This window comes from Sphaerodactylus townsendi, linkage group LG03 (assembly GCF_021028975.2).
Source record: "Sphaerodactylus townsendi isolate TG3544 linkage group LG03, MPM_Stown_v2.3, whole genome shotgun sequence".
Classification (NCBI taxonomy): domain Eukaryota; kingdom Metazoa; phylum Chordata; class Lepidosauria; order Squamata; family Sphaerodactylidae; genus Sphaerodactylus; species Sphaerodactylus townsendi.
Window position 1 is genome coordinate 132,914,508 of NC_059427.1, and position 24,037 is coordinate 132,938,544.

Below are 24,037 nucleotides of genomic sequence, written 5' to 3' on the forward strand. Positions count from 1 at the left end.
TAAAGCAGTTTCATGAATGTATACAGGGAAGAACAGATGGACAGCTTATTCATGAGAAAATATAACAGTTTATCTGGGCTCTGTGTGATTCTAAGCAGCTTTTGATCTTGGTCACCATCTGCATTTCTAAATTTATATAGCTTGACATCTGATGTTAAGACTACTTGATTGACTTCCATCTGTATGCTTGATCTTGCTCATTTTGAAGTGATTATGCTTAGATACAATTATTTTAGGCAAAACATTTGCATTGCTATATTGCTTTTTAATAGGGAACAACTACATCTGAGTTTACATTTAATTAAGAACTTTGCAGTCAATAGACCCATACAAAATAGAAAACACAAAATGCAAACCAGACATCAGATTAATCCACACAATCAATTAAAATGATAATATTCAACTCATAAATATCTGAGTATTGAAAACAATCAGTGTCCAGTAGTCCCTGATTCTTTCTCCTAAACACCTCTGCTAAAATTTTTGCTATTGTCAAGTTGATTTGAGGACTCTCATCCTCTAATAAGAATTTCATGCTAGGCTGTATGGAATTTATGCTTAACCCTTTCAACAGTGGAAAAATCTACCTGTGTTGTTCATGTATATAGTGATTGCAAGTTAAAATAATGGGTGACAAGGTTTCAGGCTTCTGAATGTTACAAGTGCACAGACTGAACTGGTATGGAAAGACATTTAATCTGGCTTGGTAAAAAGCCAGCGATAATGGGCAACTGTTAAGTTCTTTAGATAATCAGCACAGTAAAAAGATGTAGCATAATTGATGTTAAGGAAGGAAGGGGATCATATGGAGCTGGAGTACATTCAAAGATGCACAGATGAAATATCCCACAATCTTTGTTTAACTGACTTGAGGGCCATATCATAGCCCAAGTGGACTAAAAAGGAAGAGTTTCTATCGATCAAGGTACGGCTCTGTGACAGAGCATTCTTCCTAGGTGAAAGGTGTCCAGTACAATCCATGGCCTTTTCAGTCAAAGGATCTCATCATCTGTGTTTGCTTCTAAATCAGAGGACAAATTTACTTAATGAACATAACACAGAAAGAAAATTCACTAAGTTCTCTATTACAACGTCTGTTTTTTATTTAAACTCCTAATGATTGTTCCATTGAGATATGGCTGATATTTGTTGCCAAGCAAAGATTTAAAAAATGGGAAGACCAAAGAATTTCAAACTGACATTTGCTGTCCAGTGTGCCAACAGCATGCTAGATATTGGCAAGAGGAAAGAAAAGAGGGAAGTGTGCATGGGTACAGGAATCTCTGTTTGAACGCATGTACAACTTTTTCTAGGGACATGGAAATCAGTGGTGGTTTACAAGCATCATTTTAACAACCAATTCTGCCGAAATGGTGCAAACTTGCTGAATCCCACCATTGGATATGGTCAAGAATGTTATCTATAATGTGCATGACAAAGCTATTGGCCTGAAATCTATGAAGAAGCCAATGTTCGTGTGCTTTATATGTGAAAGGGAAAGAGTTAAAAAGCACGAAGGTACTCTCCATTATCTCACAGAAAATCCGCAATAATTCTACTTAGGCTTAAAGTATTTGCTTGAAATTGAAATGAAAGTGACATACTGTATATACTCCAATATAAGTCGACTTTTTCAGCACCTTTTTTGTGCTGAAAAAGCCCTCCTCGACTTATACTCAAGTCAAGGCTTTGACAGCCCTGCCAACCCCCTCTCTTCCCACCATGGCAGCGAGAGAAGGGAGGCTTTGAAGGACCCCCTGCAGCAAGAGAGGGGAGGCTCCGCTCCAGTGGCATAGCTACCGGGAATCACCACATGGGGGGGGGGGACCAAAATGACACAACATGGATGGAGGTGGGGAGGGGAAGCAGGCCAGGCTGCACCCTGCGCTGGGCTCAAATCCAGCCTGGATCCAAGCCTGGTGCAGAGATCCCCTGCCCACTTCCATCGGAGACCCCGCGGGGCCTCGGATGGAAGTGGGCAGGGGGAACTGGCTGCTACATTTCCCACCCTAGACTTATACTCGAGTCAATAAGTATTCCCAGTTTTTTGGGGCAAAATTAGGAACCTCGACTTATATTCAGGTCAACTTATACTCGAGTATATAGGGTATTCACTATTGCTATAGTTTTTATCCTCCACTGTTGTGCTCCGTGATTTTTGCTTAAACGCGGCTTATTATTTCCACCTGCTACGTGGATAGTTTCAAAAGTCTCCAGCAAGCAGTTCCCACCATTTCACACACAAAGAGAAACCCTGTTAAGAAACAGACCATGTACAGCAGACAACAGACAGGTCTTACGAAAGATCTTCTTACAGTGTTACTGAAGTGCTACTAAACAGGGAAATTTTCTTCTAGTTTTGCTGTCCCTTGGACTGCAGAGGCACTTTTAGATTCAATCACAGCATTAGCAAATTCCATAATTTCTGGACTCACTGCCATCAATCATGGAGCTTAAGAAGGTGGGAATTGTAGCTTTATTATTCTAAGGCAGCAGTGGGACCTTTTTTTCAACACTGCTGTGGTTTGGACAAGGAAGACAAAAACTGTGACCAACAAGTTACATTTTGTGTAGTGTTTTGAATCTTTCCCCAGATTGCAAGAGGTGGGCAAGGATGTCAACTCTGTCATTCAAATTACACTGATTCATGCCCAAGACCTTTAATTTACTGATGCTCACCTAGAATGTAACATTAAAATAGAATGTCCTACAAGCAACACATTAAAAAAAGGACATAAAACAGCACTCCAGACAAGACAACTTATATATATATATATATATTGTTCTTAGTGATGTGCAATTTTCCATAAATTCATTCGTACATGATTCTGTGTAAGCAAAATATGGGGGCAGAATGAGGCACTGGGTGCAGAATTCAGCTTCCTTGAAAATATCAACTTTTATCCTCCCAAATGCAAACTTTTAGCCACCTAACAACAAATATAGATTCGAAAGTCTGGTGGGCAAAACAAGATGAAATCTTAGCAATAAGAAAAGCACCAAGTAAGGATTCCATTGGTTAGCTGAGTAACATTTCCATTGGTTGGGCCTCTTGCAAAAGCTCAATAAATTGTGCAAAAAAGTAGAATGTACACACTTGTTTAATTTGGGTAATTAATTTTTCTTTTTCCTTTTTATTTATGGTATCTACAGTCTGCTTTTCTCAAGCACAGAGTCTAAGTATCTTGCTCGAAATCCTGGAATCAATGCTGGCTAATTGACAAGTTGCTACTTGGGCTTCTATCACAGGCCTGGCTTTAGAACCCCATGCCTTTCCTTAAAGTTATCTGGAGGAGGTGGCAGCTGATTTCCTAAGCCATTCTTCTGCAATCTTAAAATCAACCCTTGCCTCTCCATAGCATCTCACACTTCATTCTGCCTATAGTGGCTTTTCTCGTACATCATATCATCTATTTATCTATTTCTAAAATGTAGGCAGATCTGCAAATTCCATGAGGAAGAGTGTTACAAGGAAAAGGGTGTGACTAGGAGTTCCCTTCACAGATGCGTGCTGCCTGCTCTGACTCAATCTTGGCTAAATTCACTTCGGTGGCCACTCTAGGAACTATACCCTTTTCCACCAAAAGCTCTAAATAGAATTGTAAATTCATCCACCACTTCTTCCTGGACCTTATTTCTGGGAATCTCTTTCCAGCAATTCCCAGTCACTTCTGGGCTTTCTCTAGAAGTGATGTCACAGTACATGTGACCCTGTACACCCCCAACGGCCTTCCCTCAGCCTGCCAACCATAAAACCAATCCAAAGCATAAAATACTTCACCTACCTCAGACTCTTTATAATATCGCTCAGGAATTTCATCACAGGCAATATCAATAAAGCAGACTTCTCTGTCAAGATCTTTGGCTTCGTTATCAAATATCTGCATGGATTAAAGTAGACAGACTTTTAGCATTCTAAACAGTCATGCATTCATTAAAAAATTCCTCAACCCTGAGAGTCAGTGTTATGCACTAATTTTAAAGGACAAAGATATTGCTTTCAAAGCAACAGATTAAGTTCTTTGCAGACCCATAGGTTTATTTTTTATATGTAACTTAATACAGAATCTGAAGACAAATAATCTAGTACCATCTATTGATTGAACTGACTGATTTTATATAATCTGTCTTGTCTCAGTGAGACTACAATGAAAATAAATGTTATGTTATTGATACAACTTCCATTTCTTGTGTTCACAACACAAACATGCAAATTATGTATAAACACTTTAAGAGAAAAAGCTCCAAGAGGGGAAGAGTTAGCCTTATTCTAGTAGTGAAAGAACTCGATTATGCCAGCTATGGATTCCTATCTTATCTGATGCTTTGGTTCCCCATGAAACCCAATTTTTTAAACCATATTTATAGAAGATAAGCACATATATGAAAAAGTGCACAACATAAGGTCCCAACTAGTATGTTTTGATATAAAATTTACATTTTGTTAATGCTCGGATTAGCCCACTTCTTCCTCTCCCTCCACACGGCAATATGTTGTCACAGTGATGATAAAGGCACCTAGAGGGCAGACCTGTGCATCATGTGTGCCAGGTAGGAGCGGAGAACATAAAGGACCCATGCCTGTCTCCCTGTATTAAAGAATATGTATTATCCTGTATTCACAAAATACATAAAGCTCAGGGCCACATCCTTTGCTGTCTCTGCCTGATGTATGATATGAGACCATACCTTCAGAAATGGTACATTTATTTTAGATATAGTGAAGTTGTAGAGTATGTATAAATGGACATTGGTTGCTTTCCTCTGCCTTTTAAATTTTGTTAAAATATGATTTGACTGTTTTATAAAATGTTGGTAGTCTCCCTGAGCCTGTGAGGGGAAGGGTGGTATATAAAATTAATGAAATAAATAATTAAAGTCTGTTTCAGTTACCATGAAATATCACAGTTATGCTCATCCTGAAGCCTCAGGAATGACCTTTTGAAAACCTGCCTCTATGTTTGTACTCACATCCACAGGATGAAGTTTGGGCAATTGTTTAAAGTTGCCATTGGAATGGAACCTAATTTAATAATTATCACACTAGTCTAAAAATAAAACACACATTTAAATGATCAACTTTTAGGGTTCCCAGGTGGGCAATCTCTCAGTGATTCCTGCTTCTGCCTACCGATGCTTACCTGTTTAGCAGGTGGAAGCAGCCAAGCAAAAGGACGGTAGTGATTGACATCTGCGTATGATGATGTCACTTCTGTTGCAATGTAGAAGTGCTGACACTGCAAAGGGGAGGGGGAAAGCTCTATCACTTTCCCCAAAACTTTAATAGAAACACCTCTTAGAGACAAGAGCCTGGCTTGTCATATTCAAATATTGGCTGTGCTTTTGTTTCAACTGTGATGTACAACTTTCTGATGTACAAAGCCCTTCAGACTCTCTGTTAATCTGAATGGTGGGGTATTATCGAATCTAAAATCATCAAGTTAGGTTACTCCTTGGACTCTTTAGCCAGGCTTTCATCCGAAGAGATTTTTCAATTACTGAAAAGGAGGTTGCTCGATCAGGAACATCAAACCCTAACTGAAAAGGCCTCCAGGTCTTGCTTTCCTCTTGCCCTGGGCATTCCTTACATTGGAAATAGGGCGGGGGGGGGGGGGGGAATACCTTCATCAAATAATTGTGCTCAGATTATGAAGAGCAATGATATTGGCCCATTGCAATGTTCTTCCATCAGTTTATTAACAGGGAGATTCACCAAAACTCCCTAACACCAAAGGCTATGTACGTGCAATGGAGACTGTGTAGACTCCATAGACCATATCCTACTCTACTGTCCCCTTTATGCTGTACCCAGAACCAAATGTTTATCATCCCAGTTGATCAAAAAAGAGCACGTGCCTAATTTACAACAGATTATCTTTTTATTAAGACAATCCCAGCAGCGATGTAAATGATGCAGTTGCTAAATTTCTTGACTTGTACATATGCCAGAGCTCCAGGAGCAAAATTTGAACAATACCTTCCTTTCCCTTTTTTCTCTTCTTTTTAACGTATAAAATTAATTTTATACTTCTTAATTTATATCCATAATCTTATGCCAATTTTTTCTTTCCTTATTCAGCTGAATGAACCTTATGTACTCAACACTGTATTATTACTATGCCAATAAAGGTTCCTTGACTTGAACTGTAGTAGAATTTTGGGAGCAAGTGCTAGAGCCCCCCCCCCCCCCCAGTAATGCCGGTACTCCTACATTGTGCTGGAAGTGACATAATTGTGCATGGACGCCAACTGTTGTCCCCTGTATCCACCTCCAAACATCTCTCACCATTTGCCAGGCAGGATTTGGCAACCCTATCTACAGTACAGCAAGACAACATTTTGTGTAAAATTATTTACTTGGTAATAAAAGTAAACTTGGCCTTTCACGGTAAGAGAATCTCCAAGCAGAAATTCAGCAGTCAATTTTTTTATTGTATCTATTTGCCAGGAAATACAACATCTGCCAAATTTGTCCAACTTGTGTAGCTGTTAAGGCAGGGAACCCAGCCAGAAAAAAGTAAGCAACTCTCTATCATATTGATAGCTATGACTGATTTATACTAGTTACCCAGTTAGCTAACTAACAGTGGACATATCTTGAAAGTTGGAAATATTATACGTTAAGTGGCACAATGACATCCATTTAGCTCACTATTGTCATTCTCTACGATCTCAAGCAAACTAAGGTATTTCCTATCACCTGTTGCCTGAGATCACTTTAAACTGGAGATGCCAGAGACTGAACATGGAACTAATCAACCAGAAATCATATTTGTAACATTAATCAAACAACAAAACAGATGATATCCAAGTAATTTAATTGTATATTAAAGTCACACATATACTACACAGCTTATACACAAACCATATATAATACATCAATATAAACATATAAACCTCATTCCTTGATTACCTTAAATAAAAATATTCTTTACATAAGAACATAAGAACAAGCCAGCTGGATCAGACCAGAGTCCATCTAGTCCAGCTCTCTGCTACTCGCAGTGGCCCACCAGGTGCCTTTGGGAGCTCACATGTAGGATGTGAAAGCAATGGCCTTCTGCGGCTGTTGCTCCCGAGCACCTGGACTGTTAAGGCATTTGCAATCTCAGATCAAAGAGGATCAAGATTGGTAGCCATAAATTGACTTCTCCTCCATAAATCTGTCCAAGCCCCTTTTAAAGCTATCCAGGTTAGTGGCCATCACCACCTCCTGTGGCAGCATATTCCAAACACCAATCACACGTTGCGTGAAGAAGTGTTTCCTTTTATTAGTCCTAATTCTTCCCCCCAGCATTTTCAATGAATGCCCCCTTGGTTCTAGTATTGTGAGAAAGAGAGAAAAGTGCCTTCTCTCTGTCAACATTTTCTACCCCATGCATAATTTTATAGACTTCAATCATATCCCCCCTCAGACGTCTCCTCTCCAAACTAAAGAGTCCCAAACGCTGCAGCCTTTCCTCATAAGGAAGGTGCTCCAGTCCCTCAATCATCCTGCAAGGCCCCTTTCTCTGCACTTTTTTTTCTATCTCTTCAATATCCTTTTGAGATGTGGGTGACCTCAGAACTGAACATACAGTACTCCAAGTGCGTGGTCGCATCTCACGGCTTCTATATATAGGGCATGACAATTCTTTTGCAGTTCTTTATTATCAAATTCCTTTTCCCATTCTCATCCCCAGCATAGAGTTTGCCTTTTTTCACAGCTTTCTGCCATGCATTGAGTTGATACATTCCCATGGAACTATCAATTAAGCACTGTTTCCAAATCCCTTTCCTGGTCTGGGTAGGACTGGATAGCACTGGACCCCTGTGAAGCATGTATGTGAAGTTTTGGATTTTTTTTGCCCCTATGTGTAATCACTTTGCATTTTAAGCTACATTGAACTGCATTTGCCATTTTAAATCTTAGCCTCCACTCTCACCTAATTTATCAAGGTCCGGGCTTGGAGCTCCCTTTCGCAATCCTTTGTGGCTTCTGCACCACCTCTACATAATTTGGTATCATCTGCAAACTTGGCCAAGCACCACGCTTACCCACCCCTACTTCCAGGTCATTTATGAATAGGTTAAAGAGCACTGGTCACAATACTGGATCCTTGGGGACACCACACTCCCTCAACACTCTCCATTGTGAGAGAGAAATTTCCCATTTACAATTCCACTCTTGCTTCCTGTTTCTCAACCAGTTTTTAATCCATAGGAGGACTTCCCCTCTTATTCCTTCATTGCTGAGTTTTCTCAATAGTCTCTGGTGAGGTAGAACTTTGTCAAAAGCCTTTTGGAAATCCAAGTAGACAAATGGTCCACTGGTTCCCCTTATCCACATGCCTATTTTACATCCCTTTCAAAGAATCTAGTAAGTTTTGTAAGACAGGATTTGCCTCTGCAAAAAAAGTTTTCATGCTTGACTCTTTCTCAGCAGGTTTTGCTTTTTGTACATGTTTTATAATTTTATCTTTAATGACAGATTCTACTAATTTACCAGGAACAGATGTCAAACTGACTGGCCTGTAATTTCCCGGGTCCCCCCTAGATCCTTTCTTAAAGATTGGTGTGACATTGGCCATCTTCCAGTCTTCAGGGATGGAGGCAGATTTCAAGGATAAGTTGCATATTAAAGTGAGAACATCAGCAATTTCATGCTTCAGCTCTTTAAGAACTCTTGGGTGAATGCAATCTGGGCCAGGGGATTTGGTAGCATTTAGTTTATCAATGGCTGCCAGAACTTCTTCCTTGTCTACAGACACTTTTTAACTTCAAAGTCTACTATATGATTATCATTTCTTAAGCTATCCTTCTGCAGGTATTTTAAAAGTTCATTGGAAATCATTGTAAGTATTTCATAGCTTAAAGCCTCCAGTTGACCTGACAAGTTGCTGATTCAAAGTTGTTTCTCTTACACTTCTTCAGAAATCAGGTCCGTTAACATCAAAACAGACATTCTCCCACGTTTCATCAAAATTAAAATAGTCTGAACATGAATATTCAGCATGCAAAGAATGTCCTCCACCATTGAATTAGATTGTGTCTCCAACTGCCAGGAACCAAGTAGCTGCATTAATCATGCCCACAGGTTTACATATAGGCAATGGGATATGGTTGTATGCAAGATATCTTATGTAACATAATGCAGCAAACTTCATAAAGGTTTTACAGAGTAGGTCAGCATTATTATTCACAGATTGCAGATGGGATGAGTGAGAAACTGAGCATTTCTTGGCTCAGAATTTAAATCTTAGCCAGTGTAAAACTAAAGTTCATACCCAAATAACAGATTATTTCCCATCTCTCTGATCTGGAGGAACTGGGTTTGATTCCCAACTTTGCCGCTTGAGTTGTGGAGGCTTATCTGGGGAATTCAGATTAGCCTGTACACTCCCACACATGCCAGCTGGGCGACCTTGGGCTAGTCACAGCTTTTCGGAGCTCTCTCAGCCTCACCCACCTCACAGGGTGTTTGTTGTGAGGGGCGAAGGGCAAGGATGTTGTAAGCCCCTTTGAGTCTCCTACAGGAGAGAAAGGGGGGATATAAATCCAAACTCTTCTTCTCTTCTTCTCTCTCTATCTCTATCAGAGGTGTAGCTAGGGAAAATGGAGCTCGGGGCAAAATCTGAGTTTTGCCCCCCCCCCCAATATGGGCAGCAGTCCTCCCCCACCATGACCAAAGGCCACCCTCTCCCACTACAACCAAATAATGTTTTTTTGCACCAGGTCGTCTCAAAGTCACCATCACATTATAGAACATATCCCAACTCACAAATCTGAACACAGCAATGGGCCATGCCACACAGCAGAAACAAAAATTTTGACATTTTCAAAATGCTTTCAAGATGTTTAACAGCTGTTATAACACTTAAAATTGTTTTAAGTGTCACATGACTTTAAAATGCTTTCAAAATGTTTTATTACTCCTGTCAAAACATTTTATGGTGTTATATCCAGCAGCCCAATCCTGGCAATTCTTTCCCTTTTCTGCCTAATTCTGGGAGACAGAAGGATCTATTGTTCAACTTTTAAGCATCTCCCATTAACCTAACAATTAAAGGAAATAGAAGCAGGTACATTGCTTTGTCACAGCACTTGTGGGGAAAGCTCCATAACTGTCCCCCTTGCTCATTCTTAGGCCGCTTCCTGCCGACGTGTTGCCGCCGATAGTACTTCCACGCCGGGCAAGAATTCTGGCCGGGCGCGGAGGGCGGAGGCCGCTCGTCACGCATGTATGCGGGCTGCCTCAGGAGGAGGCCTCCCCAACCTCCAGGGTTCTGGAGGACAGCGCGGGGCTTCACGGCCAGTGCAGGCCAACGATGGGGACACGGGGTGAGTCGGATCTGAAACAGCGAAGGTTCTCCGGGCGGTGCTTGTTCGCATCAAGCGACCGGCTGAACACGCTGTTGCGGGAAAAACAACCCTTTAAAGGGTTGTTTTTCAGGGCGGCCTGACGCCACCCTGGGGGAGGGGGAGCGACGGCAGGTCGGCGCTGCTGCTTAGCAGCAGCGCCGCCTGTGCGAATGGCTCCCTGGGAACAGCTTTTTTACCATTCCCAGGGCGCCATAAAAAGGCCGTGCGGAAACGGCCTTACTTTACATTCTTACTTTACATAATGACATTATTTGCAGCCTTTTTATAAATGCATTGTAATTTGAAAAAGAGGGCTCAATAACTTATTTAAGGCCAACTATTTTCCCTGCACTTATTCCTTTGCATTTCTCCCAAGCATTGCCAGAAATAATAGCCAATTTGGATTAATATCAAACCTGCCCAAGTAAAGCACAGTAAAAGCAAACCTGAATTTCCATCTCTTCCTCTGAATGCCTATTTCACACTTGTATCTACAGGAATGCTAAGAACTGCAGATTCATCCTCTAATTGTTAAGGGTGCAGCCCAAAGTAACCCCTGGATGACCCAAAGGTTCTTCCCAGAGAGAGAGAGAGAAAGAGACAGAGAGAGACAGAGACAGAGAGAGAGAGAGAGAATGAGAAAGAGAGAGCAAGCAAGAGCGAAAGAGAGCAAGAGAGTGGCAACTAGAGAATGAGAGAGAGAGAGAGAGAGAGAGAGAAGAGCAAGAGCGAGAGCGACAGAGCAAGAGCAAACAACAACAAGAAGAGTTTGGATTTATATCCCCCCTTTCTCTCCTGCAGGAGACTCAAAGGGGCTTACAATCTCCTTGCCCTTCCCCCCTCACAACAAACACCCTGTGAGGTAGGTGGGGCAACAAAGAGTAAGAGAGAGAGCGGGAGTGCGAGAGAGAGGGAGAGGGCAACAGAGAGTGACAGAAAGAGAGAGCAAATGAGAACGAGAGAGAGAGAAAGCCAGAGAGTGAAAAAGCAAGCGAGAAAGAGAGAGCAAGAGCGACAGAGAGCGAGCGACAGAGAGAAAGAGAGAGCGACAGAGAGAGAAAGCGTGAGAGAGACAGAGAGAGCGTGAACTATATAACAAACTCCAGAACATGATCACTCACACCTAAGAAGCAGCAGTGGCGTAATGGTTAAGAACAGGTGTACTGTAATCTGGAGGAACCATGTTTGATTCCCCACTCTGCTACTTGAGTTGTGGAGGCTTATCTGGGGAATTAGATTAGCCTGTTCACTCCCACACATGCCAGCTGGGTGACCTTGGGCTAGTCATAGTTCTTCTGAGCCCTCTCAGCCCCACCTACCTAACAGGGTGTTTGTTGTATGGGGGAAGGGTAAGGAGTTTGTAAGCCCCTTTGAGTCTCCTATAGGAGAGAAAGGGCGGAATATAAACCCAACTCTCCTCCTCCTCCTCCTCCTTGTTTTTTGAAGCCAAATACCCTGAAATGCTCTTGGATTTAACAGAGAGATAATTTGATTACATCTGCAATCAGGCTGCAATATTTATATTTAAAATTTTAAAAGAACAGCTTAAAACCCACGGAAGAGAAACATAAAACTCCCAATCTGTGTGTCTATATTGGCAAAGAACAGAAACCAAATGGCAAGGACATTCTGTATTCCTAACAATATGAGAATTATAAAAAGGACAAATAAATATTATGAAATAAAGAAGAAATTAGGGAGATGCTTGGGGACTTTTTTTTTTAACCAGTGTAATAGTTTAGTAATATAAGCAATATAAAATGCATGGGACCAAATCACAAGAGGAATTTTCAAATCAGAATAAAATGTACTCTTGAAAGCACAATATGTGCCAGTTAGTTTTTTTTTTTAATCAACTGTTACCCTAATAAATACCATAAAGGCAAACTAATAAGCAACTGGGCTGCCATTTTGACTCTTAGCTTATTTAATTTCCAATAAGATCCCATGATTAACCATGTTTTATACATTTTGATGTCACCTTGGTTAGCTGTGATGTCTGAATGCAGATGTCTGAACAAACTGGTGTCTGTAGGTCAGCACCAAACTAGAATTTCAGACTAGGATTTTTAGTTGGTTTATTAACGTTTGTTGTGACATCTTAATTTGCAAATCACAGGTTGTTGGGTATGAGTGTTCCTTGTGGCTACAACCTGCATAGATGGCAGTATAGTGAGAAAGTCTTTCCTTCTTGAAGAAGGGAGGAGGCAAGAAACAGATTAATTAGTGTCTACACACTAACTGGAATTTGTTACCTACAGATCAGAGACTAAGCATTTGTTGAACAAAACATGGTATTATATGACTTCTGAATGAAGAACTGATCTGATATGAATATGTAGTGTTGCTTCTGGCACTGACTGCTTCTCAATGGGCACTATTTGTTAAGAGATAATCCCTTGACAGTTCTCTTTTATCCACAAGAGCTTGGTTAAAGTGACCACCACCCAATTAAGTGGAGGAAACAGGTGTGTGTGTACGAAGAAATAACAGCCACAACGTTCTGTACCAATTGGAGTTTCCAAACTGATTTTAAGGGAAGGCCAAAGTAGAATGAATTATAGTAGTGCAGTCTTGATGCTACTGTGGCATGATCTATGTGGCCAGATTTATGTGGCCATGAATGGTTTGTTCTAAGGGCTTTACACAGAGATTCATCATCACTACAGCAACTTTATTGTTCATTACAAATAATAACAAGCTAAAGTACTCCATAGCCAGTAAGCACAAATATTCACCTCAGAAAACAGACTGATAAATGGTCATAAGCTTAAATAAAATAGAGAGGAAATTATTCATGATCATTCACAATTGACCCATAGATCCTCACAGCACCTAGGAAATACTCAGCAACTTGATTGGCATTGTATGGGTTCCAATTAGATTAAAGGTATAAAACCATCCACTCGTCTAGATAACCCTGAAATTTGTGTAAGAGTGAACTAATTATGGAATTCCTCAACTCAGTATAAAGGCTACAATATAACAGGACATGAGATAAAAATTCAGGAACCCCAACGTTACATGAATGGTATCTCTCCTAATGAGAAATTCTCAGAAATCTATCCGAAACGACTGCTCAAGGCAGAATGTTGAACATGATAAACATAAAAGGTCTGTGGACTTATGCAGATTTAAGATCAAATAAATGGGCACTATGAACCCCATAAACTGTCACTCTACCATTTGCAATAGAGGTATATGTTCTGTTTGGTAATCAGTACAAATCCATCAGTCTCTAATGCACCAATCCTGACTTAAGGGACAAGTCAAATGGAATGCTGATTGGATTAATTTTCCAAAGACTACTTATTTAGTAGGAGTCTGATAACATAGTGTGCACATAATTAGGATGATCAGGTAAAAAAATAAAGGCATAGCCAGAACTTCAATGCATATCCATCACAGTTTAGGACACTAAGGACATGACACTGAAATATAGTTTGGACATTCTCTACAGACTTCTCTCCAAATGGGAATACCATACAATATCTGTGTTACAGATTTAGTCTTAAATACACGAATAGCAACAGGGACAGGGTTACCAGAAAGATAAAAGAAATGTACCACAACAGACAAAATGTATATGGTCAAATTAAGTGAATATTTTTGTTGGGTCAGCCATCTGTTATTATATTAACAATTTATTCTCAGGTATTTATTCTCAGGTATCTGAACGGCTTTACTTGTTCCAAGTCATAACCCTTGAGTCTCCAACACATAAACTTCTAGGTCTTAGGGGAAAAAACAAACATAATTTTGGATTGTTCAAAATTAATAGATAATAAATAGCAATAAGTCACAAAAGCAGACAATAAGCACTTGAGGCCCAGTTGTGTTAAGGAAAATACCACAGGATCATCAACATAAAGAAGTAGTAGAATATGAAAGGGACAAAATGTTTGAAAGTAGCCATCAATCAATCTCAGAACAGGTGCCAGATAAATTAAAAAGCTAGTGAGTCAGAATATACTGCTGCTTAACCCTCAGATCTGTGGAAATCTTACTGGTTAATTCACCCTGCAAATCATAATGTACTTGACAGCTAATTGCAGAGTATAATTTATGAATAACAAAAAGTAATCACTTACGCATTGAGATCTTATTCAGTATATCTCACAAGAAGATCCTGGGGACAGAATCAAAAGCCCCCTTCAAATTAAAAAAAAAAGCTGAAAACAAATTCTTCTGCCTGAACCACTGTATTTCTATGCCAAATTGGCAAGGATAACACAGTTATCCAGGAAAGATCTGTCTCAGCAGAAACCAGTTTGTTCCAAGTCCATGAAGAAAGCTTATTAAAAAAAAAGTGTTGCATCAACCTTGGCCACAGTAGGGAGGAGACTTGTAGGTCTATAATTCCCTGGTATTTCAGGATCTTCTTTTTTAAAAAAGGCACAATTACTGCCTTAATACAGATTGCAGGCATCCTCCCAGTTTTATCAGTAAGAGAAAAGAAGGTAGATAGTAGAGAAGCCCAAAGTTTAGGTATTATTGCGGACACTGTTTTACTGATCGCTGTTTTAATGTATTTAAGGGTTATTGTATATGCGATTTATGTTGTTCACTGCCCAGAGACCTCCAGGGGTCAGAGGGCAGCGAGGGTGGGTCTCTGCAGCCCTCCAGAGCGACTCTGGAAGAAGAAGTCAGTGGAGGCGACGGGAAAAGTGGCATCTTCCCAGTGGTGCAATTTGCACCGCACCAATGGGAAGATGCCGCTTTGCAAAAACCTCGCTCAACAAGTGAGGTTTACAGTGGCGGCTTCACGCCGCTCCCAGGCAGCCAGGACAGCAGCCCAGGGAACAGCAGCCCATGGACGGCATTTTTGCCATCCCTGGGTCGCCGTATTTTGCCCGTGCGGAAAGGGCCAGAGGGCCATGACTTGCTTTATAGACTTAATCCATCTCATGTTGGGTTTTCCTCTTTTCCTGCTGCCTTCAATCTTTCCTATAATCATTGTTTTTTCCCATGACTATTGTCTTCTCATTGTGTGACCAAAGTATAACAGCCTCAGTTTAGTAATTTTAGCTTTTAGGGACATTTCAGGCTTGATTTGATTTAGAACCCACTTATTTGTGTTTTTGGAAGTCCATGGTATCCATAACACTGTCTCCCAACACGTTTCAAAGGAATCTTTCTGTCAGCTTTCTTCATTGTTCAGCTTTTACACCCATACATAGTAACAGGAATACTATGGCATGAATTAACTGAAGAAATTTTTCCACCTCCTTCGTGACTGCTCTTCCTAGTCTCGGTATCCTTCTGATTTTTTGGATGCATTTCCCCTTTTGATTGATGATAAAGCCAAATAATAGAAAGTCTTCAACAATTTCACTTTCCTCATTGTCTACCCTAAAGCTAAGTAGTCATTACTTTTTTCTTCTTGATGGTAGTCCTGCTTTGGCATTCTCTATTTTCAATAAAACTCTTGTAAGATAGCTGACTGAAAGAAAGAAACTTGGCAATGATTCATATATTTTTGGATCTTAGCATGGAAGGGAAGCATCTGGATCTTAGAATGGATCTTTCATCTGGATCTTAGAATGGATATTTCTGGATCTTAGAATGGAAGGGAAGCATTACCTGTCACTTACATCTCCACCTCCCTTTTCATCATGCAGCTAAAACAGAAGCCAGTGGGTGTTCCTGTCACTTACATCTCCACCTGCCTGTTAGCAATCTGGTTTTATGATATGTGAGGCAGTGTCTGGGTTTGGAACTTAGTGAACTGTCATCAATGTAGACAGGCAAGGTCATTTGGGGGGAAAATTAGCAGAGGAAAATCGTCTACATTTATTTGCCAAACAAGCAAATATGTTTGGTGGAAACATATTAATAGATTTAATGTTGATTTTTGAAGGACAGAAGGTCACTTAGGAGGAATGCGTCACTCTCCAAGCAGCTTTCCATCCCTGTTGCAATGTCATTGTAATCACTTTCTTATCCTTCCCATTCCAGCTTCCACTGTAGCTTCTCTCCTCTTTTTTTTAATCAAAGGAGAAGGAGGTATTCCTATGCTGGCACCTTTGTTCCCTGGCTGGGTAACTGTCAGCACCAGTCTCCTTTCTATGTGCCTCTTCTACTTCTTGCATGCACACATACACATCTTTGCTCTGAGTGGGAAAGGTATGTGCTATTTGCCTTTTACAGGAAAAACAAAGAGGTAATTATATTTTCCAACTGCAGAGCAAATTACAAATTGGGGTGGTTTACTTTGAGAAAACAGCAAAGCTTTCCACACCTGTGCATTAGAAATTTGCTCTGAAATGCTGTCATGTTTGGAATTGCCATATTGGGATTGGCTCCACCCATTGAGATGTCATGGGAATCTCTGGAGAATTAGGGGAAAGTTCTGTAAGCCACCAAAAATGGTTCAATGAAAAGCTGTTATCTTTCAGGTATGATGTCTGATTCCAGAAGACCAAGAGGGCAAAGATTGTTCTCGGATTGTTGCCTTTTCAAATTTAAACCAGGATAGTTCACCGAAGTACTCATTCCTTTCTAACTATGGGCCACTACCCACTTACCTCACTAAACTGCAACGCCGCTGCGACCCCGCAATGAAAAGCCTCCGTGGCTTCTGACCACGGAGACATTTGTTCCCCACACGTTTGCAATTCTTGAAATAACGCGGGCAGCAAAGAGCGGGAGTTCCGTTGCAATGAGGGGAATGGAGCGCTCCGATTGGCTGTCGAACGTGTGCGTCATGAGTTACGAGAAAGTGGCGGCCAGCTGAGGGCGGGTCTCCAGTGTGATTGGCTGGGAAGAGGTTGTTTATGATAGGTTCGCGACGAAGCGGAGTGCGAACGCCATCAAAGAGGCGCAACAGCCCTCTATTAAGACGCCGGCACATGCTGATGTCAGCAGTAAATCGCTGGCTGCGCTTTCTGTGGAGACACGCCATCAGCAGTGTTTGGAAGTGAAAGCAGAAGCCAGCTCGCGACGCACGCCTCTTTGTACTTCCTCATTCGCCGGCGCCGACATTTTCCATTTGCTCGGCACCGCTTTGAACAAGTTGAGACGCGAAGACGCGGACTTCGACTGGATGTCGACATCGCAGTCTACGCCATCACTACGCCAAGACTTTTAGACGGGGACACCCCCACTTAACAAGATGGCGCCCCTGTTCCCTGATTGGCCGTGAGCTGCGCGTCACAGCGAATCAGCCGCGCGCAAACAGCCGAGGTTCCCCACAACCCCGCAGCACCCGCGGGGTTTTTAAAAAAGTTGCTCTTTTTAGCGGAGCTAATTTGCCGCGTAGCCAGGAGGCGGGAGAGAGGTAAATCCCTGGCAGCCGCGCAGTGAGCGCCGGAGATGTGGGGAGCGTCCAGGACCCCCGTGGCTTTTAAAGAGGTGACCCCGCGGCTTATGGTGAGTGGATAGTGACCCAGTAAAAGAGAAATAACATTCAGCAGTTGTGATTGGGTTTTCAGCCAAGCTGATGCAGATGCGGGGGGGGGGGGGTTAAAGGAACCAATCTATGATACATTTACTCCAGCTGTAAGAATTTGGAACTGGCTGCTGAATCCATGACAAAGACAACACTCTTAGCACACTGTTTGGGAACACTGCAGCATAATTTGATGTACAGGATGCTGGGGCCAGTTTTTCTGTTAAATTAACTGTGCATTCTTGGAATCATTTGGGGGTCTTACTTTACTGAAGTTATGGGGCAGAGGAAATTATGGACTGTTAACAGAGCTCCATTCAAAACCATAGTTAAGGAGAAAGTGAATTAACCTGCTTTATTGCTTGGGTTGCATGTGCACCTTGCTCCTCCCTTCTTGCCCCAAGAATGACACTTAAATGTTAACTCTGGTTATCTGTAACATACAAGTGTCAATACATGAGTTAATCAGAGTTATTTCCCCCCACTGATTAAGATCTTGCACCACAACATAATCCCATTTCAGAATTTCGAGGGAGGACTAACTCCAGTGCTGATGTTTAACTTTAACTCTCAGTGGGGACTGGGGGAGAGCAAGGCACAAGCATGGTTCATGCACATTTTTCCTCAGCCAGGGTTATATGAGAAGGCAGAACATAGCCTAGATCATTTTTCACATTATTGAAAAGTGCAAAGACTCCATATTCTCTGTGAACAAAACACTGAAGTGTTTGTGTGATTCTTCTCATACAGTTAGGAAGAGGATCAGTCAAAATGAACAGTGTTGTCAAAAAATCTAGATAAATTCATATTAATATCAGCTTGTATGCTTTATAAGCCATTTTTCAAAAACCTCTGACTTTATTATCAGGACAAAGTTAGAGAGAGTGACAATGCTTTGGAAAATAAAAGTGAGTGCGGTCAAGGCTTGTTTTGCACTTTATCTTCCCTTCTGCTCCATTGATCAAGGCCATTATTTACAATGATGACTAGCATCATTTCTCAAAATCAAGTGGATTTTAAATATTTAGCAAAATTAATAAACATGACATCAAAACTCACAGAAAGAAGCATTTCGTTTTTGAACAGCTCTAGTAACACAGAGCAAGCTGAATGTTCCTCTACACTTTGTGCCATATTAGCTTGACAGATGGCTCCAAAGTGCTTTTGTAATCAATATGCACAGTACTAAAAGCAAACATATTTTGAAGGCCATAATGGAAGTACCATCTCTTGGAGGTAAAATCTTCTGATGACTGTGGAACAACTTCTTCAGAGTAAATACAAACCTTTCTACATTTATCAGCACAAACAGGGAAACATGCTTTCTTGGGCCAACAGAGATAACACAGAAGAATATGGCAGGGGGAGGGAACAATTATTTGAGAAGCACTTAATGAATTAGTTTATAAACCAGTGGGTATAAATTGGATTCATGCATGAGGTGGGGTTATACATTAAAAAAAACTTATGGGGGGGGGGGTGCCATGATTCAGTGGTAAGCACATTCTTTGAATGTAAAAGGTCCCAGGTTTAATCTCTTGCATCTCCCATTAAAGGATCTAATGTAGGAAGAACATTCTCTACTTGACACACATCCCTTGGGAACTGCTTAAGTGGACCAATGGGCTGGCTCAGTATAAGGAAACTTTGCAAGGATTATCATACTGTATCCTGGCACACTTTTAACTAACTAAATATGACTCCAATGGCTTAACTATTCTAAAATAGGTTTAGGAAGCATATATGTGATACCAACAGCTTTCTGTACGTGTACTTTCTCCATTGTAGCCCCGCAATTTATGGAATGGCCAGTCCAAGGAGGTAATGAAGGTCTCCACTCTCTTGGCTTTCTACAAACTATCCTCTGAAGATGCCAGCCACAGCTATCCTTCAGAGGCTATCCACTGAAGATGCCAGCCACAGATACAGGCGAAACGTCAGGAGAAAATGCTACTAGAACATGGCCATACAGGCCGGAAACCACACAACACCCCAGTGATTCCGGCCGTGAAAGCCTTCAACAATACATTCGCAATGTTATTTGGATAAATAATTAGGGACTGTGGTCTATACTGCTGTGTATATTTTACTGTAAGTGGGATCCTATGTAAGTTTTGCATTACTTAATGTGTCAGGCTAATACTTGTGCTATGCTTCACTTCTATCTTTTAGATTTCTGTTTGCTTCCAGATTTCTACGATTTTAACACATTATTCATTAAATGTCTCATTTTGTTGATTGTACTAACTCTGTTGTGAAGTGCCCCCTTGGCAGGCTGGGGAAAGGGGGGAGATGAAGGCCCCTGGCATCTGGTCGTGACCCACCCTGGGGGCGGGGAAGGGAGGGGACCTGTCATCTAGTCATGGCCCACCCAACCTGGGGGAAAAGGTAGGGGGAGGGGGTCCCCTCTCTCCAGGGGTTGTCCCCAGCCAGGCTGGCCAGTTTCCACTGCTTGGCATGTCAGATGGCCTTTCTCTTCCTGGTTGTGAAGGTCTGTTGGTCTCTCCACTGCTGATCCATCTCCTTGATACTTTCCTCCATTCTCTGTCCTCTGCTTCTCTCCTTCTAACAACTATATCTCACTGACTATCATAGGATGGCTGCTGTTGAACAGTAGCAATCAGCAAGTCGGATACCAGATCACCCAGAAGTTACTTCAAGGACTAGGGCTGCCAACCTCAGGAGGAACCTGAAGATCCCCTGGAATTACAACTGAACAGAAGTCTGTCACCCTGGAGAAAATGGCTGCTTTGGAGGGTGGACTCTATGGCATTATACCCTGAGGTCTCTTTCCTCCCCAAACCCTGCCCTCCTCATACTTCACCACAAAATCTCCAGGAATTTCCTAGTGTGGAGCTGGCAACCCTAGCTTCAGTGAGTCTTCTCTCAAAGGCCAATTCTAGGAAATACTACAGGGTTCTGGGTTCTGCTTCCTTCCCCTGTCTTTACTCACAGAAACTGAAGCCTGGAATTTAGTGGCTGCCTAACAACAGTCATTGAAGGAATCTGTTGCTTAAAGCTACAGGGCTCCTTTTATCATTTTTGGGTTTTTTGAAAGGTTTGTTGAAAGATTTGTCTTGCCTGTTCAAAGCTCCAGTCACTGAGTTTAATTATCTAAAGATCTGGCTGACTTTGTTATCTGAATGTAAGATTAGAACAGGAAGCTCTGTTCTAAAGCTCTATTACAGGCACTAATACCCACTTATGCAACAGAAAGCAAGCTGAGATTATATGCTTTCAGGCAGGAGGCTATATTTTTAAATTCTGTACACAATACTTGACTTATTTTTCTGGTATACAAATTATAGTATTTTTAACAACAACAACATTAACAGAGATTCTGAATCCTGATCTTGTCAATTGCTTCACAACTCTAGTTTGTAAGCTATTTAATCAGTTCTCACAGCTATACAAACTACATGATATATGGGATATATGGATTTCTCAGCTGAAACTTTACATTTTAAAAAGCAGCTTGAGGGCTGATTTGAGTCAAGACTGTAGTGCCAGGCCACAAAATATTTTCCTTTCATGCTCATTCTCTGATAGACACCCCTCCCCACCACCATGGAGATGCTTTAGCAGTTCTACTTGGATCAATAATGGTTAAACCTTCATTGTCCCTGATCTAAATAATATCCAATATGGCTGCTTTATAGAATGGAAACAAACATCAGAACATCCATGTTACATGCAGTTTGACCCTTAGACATATCCTAAGTGGAGGGGTATGGAAACATCTGTTCATTATTCAAGCTGCTCCTGTAGCTCTCTGTTGAAAAAGAAACCAGTAGGTGATAAACAATTATCTTCTGAATCTGCTGTCACTCAGCAATTTGTCAAAAAAGGTGATATCCTCTTCACTCTCCATCATGTCCAGAGGCATTACTGTCTTCCAGCGATGTCTATTAAAATAATTGGCACCATACTCACATTATACATTGGTGTTAAAATATGCTAGTGTAGCAGGGAGACAAGTAGTCACACATTGAGAAGAACAATGCACATAATTCCCCTTTCCATAGTAATTGTATACAACTATTAGAAAATGCATGTATGGCTGATTAAATACCAGCTCAGTGCAAAAATCCATGATGTTTGTTTTAACAGAAGCCTTTACACATATTTCTCATTTATTTTTTTAAAGTCACACTTACATTATCATTGCTTCCTTTGTTGTCTTCATATTTTGTCTCTATGTGAATGGAGAATTTGGGTAAAAACGAACACTGCAAAGAAAAGAAAATACTTATCAGAACAGTTGCAACCGTGAACTGTATCACAACTTCATCTATCCATCATTACTATATCTAATAATAAAATTGGTAGTTCAGAACAATCACAAAAGCACAAAAAAACCAAAAAACAAACTAGAGACAACACAAAGTTTTCTTCTCAGATGGTCCCCCACTTATGAAGAAAAACTTGACCTCATAAATAAATTGGGAAAGGGAATTTAACCCGCCCCACCCAACACTACGACGAGGCCTGAACATGTTCCAGAAAGAATGGAATGTTAAGAGCAGCTGAATACCTCTTATAAAAAAAATCTGGCCTGCTCAAGCCCAAAAGAACTCTAGAATCCTAGAGGAGTAAGATTTGGGTGTGGATGAAATTTTCCAATTCTCTCCACCTGAGTTCCTTGTGAGCCCCTGGTTGTTCCCTCTATTATCAAAGTTCATATCACAAAAATGGGACCATCCATAGACAAGATAACAGTGTCTGCATTTCATGGACAGAAAAATGTAATTTTGTAAATTTAAAAAAAGAATCCCTCTTCACAGCTTAAGGAAGATGGGGCATGGAATACTGAAGGCAGTTGGGCATTAACTGAAGAAAAAGAAAAGCAGGGGAAATAGGACTGCTCAAATTCTTCTTAAATCTTGGAAGGAAATGGACTGTTTCCCCCCAAGTTAGAAAAGGAGAATTCTGATGACGCTTGAAGGAGGTTATGGCAGGGAGATGGCAGGGAGAGATATGGCCTACCTGGACAGGAAAGCTTTCCTGAGACAAAACCAACTAAAAAATGAAAACAAATGTGGGTAACTAAGAGCTTTTCCATATGCTGATTACTTTGACCACTGTCTGCAAGTGTTGGAATTGGTTTAGGCACGGTTCTTCTGCTCATTTGCCCTCCCTTTCAACTTCATGGTTATGGAGTCATTTAATTTTTTTACACATGTGCTTTCCATAATGAAGATTGTTGTCATTGGGGGCAACATGGGTGGCCTCATAGCACACACATCCTTAAATTTTTCGTGCTTACTTATGTTGATATAGCATGATAATGATAGGTTGAGCAGGTTGTCTTAAATCACCAGCTTTCATTTCTAGTCACTTTCTTTGCAGGGCTATAAAGAAGAGAGATATCTCCACAAGGGAAGGAACTAGAGACCATCTTTAAAAAAAATGAGAGCTGGAAATACAGGCAACCTGTTCAGCCTATAAATACAATACTATTCCTAATATTTCCTAGCACACTGTCTCAAATATGGGCCATTTACCTTTTGGGAAGAAGTTGGGGGTGGTTTTTAGAAATTTGTGATTACAAAAAAAATTGACACTCTACAACCCTTTCCCAGGTAGAAAGGGTTGCATCTTTCATTTTTCACTCCTCCCCCCATGGCTTGGTTCAGACGTCCTGCAAAACAATAGCTTCCTTTAACTATGATTAAATTGTGAAACCAGGATCCAGCTCATGGATGACTGCTCAGAGCCTGGTTTTTGTTAACAAATGCTAGTTTGGTTGCCTTCTCTCTATAGACAAAAAGAGCATCACTGTAGATTTTAATTCAAACCAGGATTAAAGCAGGATGTCTATTTTCAAAGATCACCCAAAACCATAGTTAAAACTATTGATAGTTAACATACCAGTCTCATATCATTCATATATTTGTTCAATAGACCCCAATTAAGCCTATTTAATTAATGTATTCAGACAACCCCACTAATCATAGTTAGCTTAATTAAACCATGATTTCATGTAATGCTTGAAGTGACGTGCAATGTTGATTTTCTGCATTGTGGTAAATTTCCAATGGGCCGAATCATTCTAGGATTGAACTGGGACCATTAAATTACAGTACCTAGTTGATCCCAGAGTCACTCCCCGCGGCAGCCGAGGTCTCGTGTTGGAACCGTGCTCAGAGTGCGGGATCACCTCGGAGCCTCTTCTGCTCCCCATTCCCGATTGGCTGTTGCTTTAGCATGGGAACGTGAACGTGTGTTCCTTTTTGTTTTTGTTTTTTTAATGTAACGGCTACGTAGCTATGTCGTCACAAAGCAGTGCTGTACATAGCTAGAAAC

At 41.0% G+C, this 24,037-nt stretch overlaps 1 protein-coding gene across 3 annotated transcripts in view; it reads right to left on the bottom strand.

The window, feature by feature from the left end:
• PITPNC1 (phosphatidylinositol transfer protein cytoplasmic 1) overlaps positions 1 to 24,037 on the bottom strand; it is a 169,669-nt gene that overhangs the window by 21,501 nt on the left and 124,131 nt on the right. For all 3 annotated transcript variants that reach the window (XM_048491695.1, XM_048491694.1, XM_048491696.1), the window contains exons 5-6: positions 21,889 to 21,960; positions 3,786 to 3,881 (exon numbers count right to left, since the gene is read on the bottom strand). In XM_048491695.1, the coding sequence (XP_048347652.1) occupies positions 3,786 to 3,881; positions 21,889 to 21,960 (168 nt within the window). The remainder of the gene's footprint in view (positions 1 to 3,785; positions 3,882 to 21,888; positions 21,961 to 24,037) is intronic.